The following is a 10,601-nucleotide window of genomic DNA, read 5'->3' as shown; positions in this document are numbered from 1 at the left end:
ATCAGCGCAGTCAGCGTACAGCAAATCCGCCATTTTGGCCTGATGTTGTCGGCACAAGCGCATGCACAAGCGGCATTTTTTCAGGCCAAAAATGGCGGCAGGCAGCGCTGTTGAGTCTGCCCTTTTCCTTGGCTTGAAACTCTTTGGTTCCTCAAGCGGCCATCCACGCGATACATTACAGAAATAACGCGATAGCTGCCACCTGACCCGAGTCTTCGGAGTTCCCGAAAGATGGCGGTGCCTTCAGAAGAGGCGAGCCTGCAGTCTCGCATCAGTAAGTCGCTGCTATACGATTACTTTAGGACGTAATGTGATTTACATGAACGCAATGAAGTTATTAACAGTTTTCATTCGCCGCAGTCAGACTGTCCAAGCAGAAAAGACTGTATACGAGTCAAGAGGGCGAATGTCATCAAACCAAAAAGTGCAAATATGTCGCTAAACGTTATGGAACAAACTCAGTCAAACAGCTGCTATGTTTATTTTGTGTGATCAAAATATTTCCATTGCTGTCAGTTTAGCATAGCCTATTATTACTGGCACTAGACAAAGATCATTTAAACTTAAAAAGTCCCACTGATATCCAGCTAAGTGCTAACCTAGTTAGCTAGCTATGGTTTTCCCTTGAGGACCAATTGCCATTGGTGATGATGATGATGTTTTAAACTAGTCCACCCAAACCATCATACTTTAATCCTATAACCTTATAGACAGCTAACCTTGAATCATTTTCTGCGAACATGAAAACTCTCTTTCAGAGCTGGAAATCAGAGAACCAGTGGTATTTACAATGTAAACAAGATGGGATTTCTCTGTTGACAATAATCAGACTGAGCAGCTTATAGGACGTTTGAGGTTTATCATCAGGTTTAGTACCTGTAAAATCAGCCTGTGACCGTGAATTGTCATTATATACACAAAGTTGATCCCTATTCCTTGTTCATTGTGCAGCTCTGAGAGACAAATGAACAAATCAATACTGTACAGAATAGGTCACAATCAAGAATAATATGAGAGTAATGTTTTTACAATTGGCTTTCACTCAATTTAAAATCAGGTTTCAACATTGCATTTAGAAACACTAAACTACACATTGTAGATGGTAATTTGCAGGTACGGTAACGTAAGTGTTCATTGTTCAACATAAATCTTTTGGTCTAATTTGTTTTCTCCTTCCCCACAGACAATGCCACCAACCCTCTGAACAAGGAGGCTGACTGGGACAGTATCAAGGGATTTTACGAACAGCTCAACAATGAACCAGAAGGGTGAGACTGAACGAGTGTTGCTGTCAAAAAAGTATTCTCCAACTTGAGGTTGAGGTTGCAAGCAAGTAGCAACCAGGCAGCTTGTCACTTTTGCCCAGCTTGTAGTTTGCGTACGTAGACAGTTTGCTGATATGCTGGGAAAAGATTCTTGCAAGGTGACATTGCAGTAATGTGTTACGTTACAATTTTAATGAATTTATGCCTGGCAGCTGCTTTGGCTGCATCAACATCACATAATACAATGCTCCAGGGCTCCAACTGTTGTTAATGATACAGCTGTTCGGTTGCAACACAACACAGAAACTCCCCCAAAGATCATCCATCAAGCTGATATTTCTTTCGGTCCGCTATGTTCTGCCTATCATATAGGCTAGCCACATGTTTCTTCTGCTGTGATAAACTCATGAGGCCTTAATTGTATGTGATGCTGTTTATAACAACAATAATATAATAAACAGTAATCATCATATTGGATTGTATGTTACTTTTCAAAAGTGTTAGAAAATTACTCTTAGTAAAAGTGAAAAAGGCAATGTAAACAAAGAAAGAAACACAGTACAGAAAGTAAACACTAAAACGGAGGTCAAATAAGTCATTTGCTGGTAGTTTCAAAGTCTCAGAACCCTAATGACATGGGTACGGTGACAGTCACAGTTTGTGTTCAGCATTTATACCTTTTATTTAGTTATTGTTTGTGATGGATTTATGTACTCCGTCCCTTCTACAAAAGTGTGTGTGTGTGTGTGTGTGTGTGTGTGTGTGTGTGCGCGTGCGTGCGTGCGATGGATATGTATGTAGTAGGATGGAGGGTAGGTGGCTTGGCCTTTGTGTACAAATGATAAAATGTACTGTATATACAATATATGAAAAAAATGGAAGGTTATGGAATTTAAAAAGTCAAAGTGCTGAATAAACGTCTTGAACAACTGTATGTGGAAAAATCTAGGTGCATAGTTACCTTCCAATCAATGAAGAAACGGTGACAGTTTGTTTTCTTTTCTTTTGTCATTCTCAGTCCCCAGCTTGCAACCAGGCTCCTGGCCCACAAAATCCAGTCGCCTCAGGAGTGGGAGGCTATGCAAGCACTTACGGTGAGAGAGGGTTAAGCACCCGGCATGGTTCTGCGCAGCCTCGACTTGGAGCCTTGCCGCCGCCGAGCGGCGACAGCGAGACTGTGCATACTCGAACGTAACTTGTCCAAAACACGTCCAAAACGTTATCGTGTCGTTTACCAAGAACTTGCAATCATGTCGGTGGGGGGACATTTTATTGTCCCTCCATTTCAAAACTCATTCCGGTGAGCCTGCAGAAGGCTTTGCTAGATGAGGGACAAGCACTGTTAAATGAGGAAATGGCATTTCCTCATTCCTCACAACAAGGAGTTGACGCCGTGGAGTCACATTTTCGAGGAGCTACACGCCCCCTATGCCGAGCTGCGCTGATAGGACGCCCAGCTGCGGCGACCCCCTCGGCGCAGTCAGCGCCGTCGATTTCGCTCGAGCATAATTTGCGCTTTAGGGTTAGACTAGCCCACGGTAAGAGAGAGGGTTAAGGTTAAGATAAGGGCCCTGTTTCATTAGTCATTTTGCATGCCCTTGTTGACTTCCCTTCTGCACTCGACGCCATGACAGTGTCATTCCACTTCTCTGGAAAACTCATCGCCCCTCCAAGGGCTGAGGGAGCAAGCCTACACCGATGGGCACTCAGAGCTCACTCAGAGCTGTAGATTACCCACAGTGCATTGCTGTGAGTGCGTTCCATCATTTCCACCTTGACATCAATGAGCTGCTGATTACAGTGTTTAAAACAGATATTTGAAATTGTAACAAAGACAAAGCATGTCTGAGCAAGCAATCTACAAATGTAAGTAACAATCTCCAAATAATCAGAGTAAACATGTTGAAATTCATGCATGTTTTATTGTTGGTTGTACTGATGTTCATTGCTGATGCTTTGTTTTTTTATTGTATGTTTTAGTGGTGAATGCATTATTATTATTATTGTTGTTAGGCCTACTATAATTATTTTTTTGTCATACTATGGAAGTTCACTAGATTAAATACAATTATTAGCATTTAGAACTACCCATGTTACTGAATTATGCCGTTTGCCACACCATTTCACATTATACTTAAGCAATATAGCATGAGAGCCAGTGTGTTGTGAAGAATATATCCCCCTGATCAGCTGTTATCGGCCGAGTGGGATAACTGCTGAGCAGGGGGATATATTCCACAACACACGCAGCTCGAGTGCTATATTGCTTTTATAAAACGGTTTCCAAGTATGATAATATAATAATAATAATAATACTATAAGTCCGACTCCGACTGGCATGTCATTCTGATAGAGTCAGTTGAAACACTACTGTAAGGCGGGACCGCAAGAACATGCGGGTGATTTGATTGGATCGTTCTGGAGACTGAAGTTGACATTGGCCAATCCTGGCGCTTGCTGAGTAGCTGAGAGCTTTCTGGAATCCCCCTGACAGGCAGCTCGAGCCGCAGCATTCTCAGCGCTTGCTGAGAAGCTGAATGCTTTCTGCAAAGCCTACACCAACTAACGTTACGGGGTTAAATGCGGGGTTAAATGCGGGGTTAACAGCCTTTCTTTTGCAAAGAAGACATTAGCCCGCATCTATTCTTGTACAAAACATCATTTTCTGCGAAGTATTAGTAAAGTTATAAGCGAAGATCGATTCACAAGGATCTGACAGCTGTCTCCGCCATTTTTTTTTTCTACGTTGTCATTTGAGGTAAGCCTTATTATTACTCTCTTAGTAAGAGAGTTGCCATGGCAACCAATAACCCATGGCCATGGGTTATTGAACTCGGTTACTGGAATTATACAATGGCTGTGAACCAATCAGATTGCTTGATTTGAGAGAGCCGTTTTATAATATAAGTTATAGTAATGTTAGTAGGCCACACAATAGTGATATTTTTTTATTTTATTTTTGAACTTCCCATTCTCAGATGACAGAGACATAGTGACATTCCTAGTACATTCCATTTCAATCACCTGCTCCTCCCCTGCCCACTTTCCCACAGTCCTCCAAGTGCCCTCCGTGTGACATATTGTCGCTGTCGGGCCAAAACTTTGTTGCGCCTAGCACATCCTTACCATAAAGAATGACTTGCAGAAAGGCGCTGACTTCTCAAATACATACGTCCTGTCTGCGCGGCACCTAAGACCAACAAACTCAAAGCAGTCATTTTTTCCCGCAGGTTCTTGAGACGTGCATGAAGAACTGTGGGAAGCGGTTCCACAGTGAAGTGGGCAAGTTCCGCTTCCTCAACGAGCTCATCAAGGTGGTCTCTCCCAAGGTACTGACTGACCTCCATAACGGTTTTCTTTTTGGTTGTAGTTCACTGACTGACCTAACTGTTTTCTTTTAGGTCGTGCACCCATAATTGTTTTTATTTTTTATTTATTTTGTGCATTGGGGTTTGAGATTGTAAAACAAAACTGTTCTGTAATGAATGATGGCATTTAGTGGTTATGTAAATCTTACATGACTTTTATTGGGCCAAAAGTGACTTTCGAAAGTCAGGAATCTCAGTACCTTGCAAAGTAATTGGGTCATTGGTATAGTAAAAAATATACCCAAAAATGCATTCATATTCATGACATGAACATGCAGCTTTACATTCATGAAAAAAAGACAGGTGATGCGAGATAACCTTTTTACAAAATGAATATAATACAGACTTTTTAGAGTTGTCAAGTGCCTGTATGTCCCTCTCTACTTCAGTTGTTGTTGAAGCAAGAACTTACACGATTTCTCTAAAACCATGCCATTGATCCCCTCTCTGCAGTACTTGGGTTCCCGGGCTCCAGAACCAGTCAAGAAGAAGGTTCTGGAAATGATGTACAGCTGGATGGTGGGGCTGCCGGACGAGACCAAGATAGCAGATGCTTATCAAATGCTGAAAAAACAGGGTGAGCGCTCAGTCCAGTGATCATCTGAACTTCTGATCTGTTGATTGGTGTTATCCTATGCATTCAATATATATGAATGCATTTCTGACTGATGTTCTGGGTTCAATGATGTGTTTTTTTCCTCAGTTCCCCAAAATTGAGGTTGCTTTAACAAATAGTGTTTTGTACACCATAGTGTTAGTTCTCGTTTTTATGATGATGAGGCATCAGCACAAGACTAACCTCCTTGGGCATTAAGTTAATTGAATCTAGTAGTAATGGGAGTTTACACTAAAGTTGCAAATTGCAGCGCTGACTTACTGCAGTGCAGCCAATGTTTATGTAGGTTTGGATATTAAAGAACGATATCTGTCTGTCTTTACCATATCGATTTTTCGTATCAATATAGATTCAAAGGTGTTGACAAGCTTTAACATACTGGATTCTCAGATGTGGCTTCAACAAATGTTTGACAGAAAACAACTTACTCTCACGTGACATGTTCATTACGTGGACCCAAGACCAATGTGTCATGTAACATTACCCAGGTGTTTTGACACTATTCATTCTTTTTAAGTTCACTGTCCACAGCTAAAGCAAAGCTCTTCATTACCACTCCAAATGGTGGCCTGGATTCTGTATTAGTTGAGATCTATATATACTGTATGGAAGGGGGGATGTGCTGTCGACAGACTGTTTATTTGTGTTAAGTGTAGGTGTCCCTTGTTCTCTTCCAGGTATTGTCAAGCAGGACCCAGTGCTTCCTGATGACACGCTCCTCCCACCTCCTCCACCCAGAGCCAAGAGCGCCATATTTGAGGATGAGGAGAAATCCAAGGTAAGAGTGACGAAGAAGCACAGAACATCTTCCACAGGTTCACAAAAGGAAGGCGTCGCATTATCGTGATCCTTTCATGTCATATTAATGAATGTCGTCCTAATACACCTTTTTACCCATCCAAACCTTTGAAATGAAAGTTACTGCGGAAACTGTTAGGGGATTCACCGGTTGACCTCATTTCCCCTCTTTCCTCTCCTCTTATTCTGTTCTTCCTGTGTGTGTATGTGTGTGTGTGTGTGTGTGTGTGTGTAGACGCTCTCTCGCTTACTGAACAGCTCTCAGCCCCAAGATCTAAGAGCAGCAAACAAGCTCATTAAGGAAATGGTACAGGAGGTGAGTCACAGCCTTTGTTTAACGTGTGTGTGTGTGTGTGTGTGTGTGTGTGTGTGTGTGTGTGTGTGTGTGTGTGTGTGTGTGTGTGTGTGTGTGTGTGTGCGCGCGCGCGTGCGTGTGTGCAGACGCACATCAATCTATCTGCAGTAAGCACAACCCCATTGATTATGAAGCATCACAATGAATCCTACTTTGTATTGGTTGTATTGGTGTGAATGATGTACTTAGACTCCTCCCACAACACTGACACATCCTAACAGACATAGACTCCCACAACACTGACACATCCTAACAGACATAGACTCCCACACCACTGACACATCCTAACAGACATAGACTCCCACAACACTGACACATCCTAACAGACATAGGAAAGTAGAATATACACAAGATAGACACATCAGGTTTTAGGTTCTGAATGAGTAGTCATTGAAGTCTGCCATCTTGAAACATTACATTTCTTTTTCATGTAGAACACCTGTTATAGAATATGGTGAAGATGCAAAAAGTGCAACAAAATAATTACGTTCCCAAAATCATCATCATAATCATATCTACAATTAATAACCAAATAAAAAATCAAGCAAGTAGGGTCAGCATTGTACCTACTAGAAATCTTTGCGCGCTTTGCCTGATCCTTTTCTAGCATCCTCGCTGCCTTGCACGTGCTCGGCCACTCAGCTGGCACCGCATTTCTACCTACCTGCCAGCAACGATTTGTAACATTAACATTAGTAGAGTTTACACAGCCATAAGTGCAGTTACTGCAGAAGTAGACTCAATAACAACAATTAAACAAGTACAAGAGTATGCACCAGCAGAGTTTCAGGGCAGAAAATACGTTTTCACCGTTCTTCTGAGTGGATTTGGGGTTGAATTTGGCGACGCTGATTGGAGTTGTCTGTCAAGGCAAGTACCCCCCGCCCGCTGTGGACGGCTCGGAGGCCACACTGAGCCGCAGAACAAAACAGAATGTGAGTTCACGTGATCAGTATGCTTTACCACACTACTGTTTACGATCGTATTGTATCACTTTGAGCATAATCACCTTGATGAACACTGACCCAAATCAAACCTACATTCAGACAAAGTACAGTATGTAATACTTACTGAGGGATCCCTGGGCGCTAAGACGCTGCTGTCTTTCCCCTCCCTGTCCAGGACCAGAAGCGCATGGAGAAAGTGTCGAAGCGGGTGAACGCCATCCAGGAGGTGAAGGAGAGCGTCCGCCTGCTGAGCCAGCTGCTGGAGGGCTACAGCAAGGAGAGCTGCTCCCAGAGCAACCAGGAGCTCATTAAGGTTAGCCGAGCGCGCCACAGAACCCAACAGCACAGCAGAACCGGCATCGACTGCAGTGTTCAACTCACTAGAGATCAACAATACCGCACGCAGACAGAAAATCTCTCGTCGTTGTTTTTTGGGGTGTGTGCATGCGTGTCAATAATCAGGTTTGTATTTGCAGGATCTTTACCAGCGCTGTGAAAAGATGAGGCCCACACTATTTCGATTAGCCAGTGATACGGAGGATAATGATGAAGCCTTAGGTAAGATTGTTGACGTCATTACTTTGATAGTATGGTCGTATTATGCAAGGCAGAACAGGACTGTTGGCCATTATGGAGGCATTACTTTGATGACATTGCAGACAGATTGCCTGCTACCAGGCTCACTCCAAAGGGAAATAGTCTGGCAAAGCTCTTCACTAACAGCTCAAGTCATGAGAGTGTAATGAGAGAGTTTAATTTGTCATGATGATTAATAATGTGTGGCTTGTGTAACCTGTGAATTTGGGTTTCTCAGTTGTATTAGAGTGGGGTTCCTTACATGATGCCACCTGCACCCTTTGGTGTTGAATTACATTGCAACAGTCAGTCCTGGAGCTGTATATTTGTATAATAATCAAATCTGTATAATCAGTGACGCTCTCAAATCCTGCCCACTGTTAAAGTGAGAATACAATGCAAGCACAGTGGCGGCTTCTTTACCGGTTTGTAGTTTATCTTACTGAGCTACCAGATCAGCTCATCCAGTCGCAAAAAGAAAGGGGTTGAAAGGTTTTCTAAGTTTTCTAACGCGAGTCTTAAGTTCAATGAGACTGTTTGTGGTTGCAGCGGACATTTTGCAGGCCAACGACAGCCTGACACAGGTCATCAACCTGTACAGACAACTGGTAAAGGGAGAGGAGGTGAATGGAGACAGCATAACCATGCCCTCGCTACCAGGTATGTGCGTGCGTGTGTGTTGATGGGTTTGCAAGGTCACCGTGTGAAAATCTCATAGTATACCAAATTCTGCTAGTTTTCCCATCTACTTTAATATATAGGTTTTCAAAGTGGGGGGCAGGCCTCCCCAGGTGGGCTCCAAACCGTTTCAAGGGAGGCTCAGTGAATGAGACTGGAAAAACATGACATTCTTTATCAAAAAGAGATCACATCGAATAGCCTAAATGGGTGTGATTTGGTTAAAGAGATAGTTCAGAGATACAGTAGTTTTGGGGAATTTTACTGTTTTCATCCCACATTCCCAGTGTCAGAAACTAATAATGCTATCAGAAAGACCTGTTTTATGTATTTGGTGTAGTCTGTATGTATGTCAAACAACAATATCAAGCTATCTTGACCCAATTGTTGAGTGTTTTTGGAATCAAATAACATAATCATGCGAAACTAAACAAGTAAACTAATGGGGGCGGCGCCTTTTTCCAAGCTCGTTCTGAGGGGAAGCCCGCAGTCTCAGACTTTGAAAACCCCTGTTCATCCCTGATCACAGATGGATCTTCTCTGTCCCAATCAGGTAGCAGTAGCACGGCGCTCCTGGACCTGGCAGGACTGAACACGTCACCCAGCACAGCCCCCTCTAACCCAGACAGCCTCAGCCTGCAGACTCTGTCTCAAGAAATGGGCATCAGCCTCCTGGACGACGAGCTTATGTCAATAGGTAAGCACAGCTCCTTCTCCAGAACTTTCAGTGCAGTTATGTCGTTTCCACGGGCCAGGGTGAAGCCATCCTGTTGCCTGGCTTAAACCCCTAAACCAGCGTCTCCAGAACCAGGACACACCTGGCTGGGTCATGATAAAACCAGATGCATTTCACACCCAAGCCAGATTTGACCAAACTTATTACAAGCTCTGAGGGATTGTTTTTGAAATTGGACGCTTCCAGTATATTTACCAGCCACGATATTTACGTGTGTGTGTGTGTGTGTGTGTGTGTGTGTGTGTGTGTGTGTGTGTGTGTGTGTGTGTGTGTGTGTGTGTGTGTGTGTGTGTGTGTGCGCGTGCGTGCGTGTGTGATCATGGCAAAATGTGGTCCTGGAGTCCCCTATTATGGTCTATCTATAGTGTTGAAAATGTTTTGAGCAGAATTCAGTCTTAATAAGTACTATTAGATTTCTAACTGTTTCCCAAAATTAGTGATTCTGCTGTTGCTGTTTCCCCCCCTCTCTTTTTCCCTGTTCTCTCACTCTAGTGCTGAAACTAAATGGTAATTTGTGTGAGATGTGCTTGCTATTTTGAAAACTTGCGTCTTTGGCTTGCTGGCTGAAGACACGCACCAAAACATTAAGTTGAGACAGCGACTAACCCCAGCTGGACAGAAGGGAGCTTGTGAAAACAAGGCTTTCTTTCTCTCTTGCTACCACACTAGCTAATCTATGTTGTTTCTGACCTTTTAGGCCTGAATGAAGTAACGCCAAACTCCAACTGCACCCCTCAGTTAGGGGACTTCAACAATTTTCAGGTGGGAGGTGTAAGAAAACATGTTCACATACAGACACTGATTTCATCCCCCCTCCCCCGACTACACTCCTCACACACTCACAAGCCGCTTTCACACACAGATCGCGCAAAATTGCAGTTCAAAAGGCCAGCAAAACCGGCAGCCTCGCCACAGAAATTGCTTTCACACACAGCCAACTGAGCTTTCCGCTCAGTCAGCGACAGACAGCGTGCTTTCAGTATGTAAAAAACAACGAAACAAGCCGTGTGTGCCGCGTGTCCGTCGGTGTACAGCGGACTGCTCCAGAACAGAGAGAGAGAGAGAGAAACAAGCCGTGTGTGCGTCCGTGTACAGCAGCGGGCAGAGAGAGAGAGAGAGAGAGGCTGCAGGAGCACCTACTTTTACAGGCACGGAGCATTCCTCCTGGCGTCCCTGCAGTCATGATTGTATAGGCTACTTTTTTTACTTTCACTCATGCACTTTCTTGCTGCATGAGGTGATTTCCCCTGTAATTTTTTTAT

General features: G+C 43.5%; 1 protein-coding gene across 1 annotated transcript in view; it reads left to right on the top strand.

Moving 5' to 3' along the window:
- Positions 1 to 231: 231 nt before the first annotated feature.
- LOC310794095 (ADP-ribosylation factor-binding protein GGA1-like) overlaps positions 232 to 10,601 on the top strand; it is a gene marked incomplete at its 5' end in the record, with an annotated part of 18,018 nt that continues 7,648 nt past the window's right edge. The window contains 12 exons of the mRNA XM_083655986.1: positions 232 to 274; positions 1,184 to 1,268; positions 2,284 to 2,359; positions 4,496 to 4,594; positions 5,087 to 5,210; positions 5,927 to 6,027; positions 6,283 to 6,363; positions 7,525 to 7,662; positions 7,826 to 7,907; positions 8,475 to 8,585; positions 9,157 to 9,300; positions 10,037 to 10,101. Of these exons, the coding sequence (XP_083512112.1) occupies positions 232 to 274; positions 1,184 to 1,268; positions 2,284 to 2,359; positions 4,496 to 4,594; positions 5,087 to 5,210; positions 5,927 to 6,027; positions 6,283 to 6,363; positions 7,525 to 7,662; positions 7,826 to 7,907; positions 8,475 to 8,585; positions 9,157 to 9,300; positions 10,037 to 10,101 (1,149 nt within the window). The remainder of the gene's footprint in view (positions 275 to 1,183; positions 1,269 to 2,283; positions 2,360 to 4,495; positions 4,595 to 5,086; positions 5,211 to 5,926; positions 6,028 to 6,282; positions 6,364 to 7,524; positions 7,663 to 7,825; positions 7,908 to 8,474; positions 8,586 to 9,156; positions 9,301 to 10,036; positions 10,102 to 10,601) is intronic.

This window comes from Poromitra crassiceps, assembly GCF_964638095.1.
Source record: "Poromitra crassiceps genome assembly, chromosome: 19".
NCBI lineage: Eukaryota > Metazoa > Chordata > Actinopteri > Beryciformes > Melamphaidae > Poromitra > Poromitra crassiceps.
The sequence above is the reverse complement of the archived record's forward strand: the minus strand, read 5'-3'. Positions and strand labels throughout refer to the sequence as shown.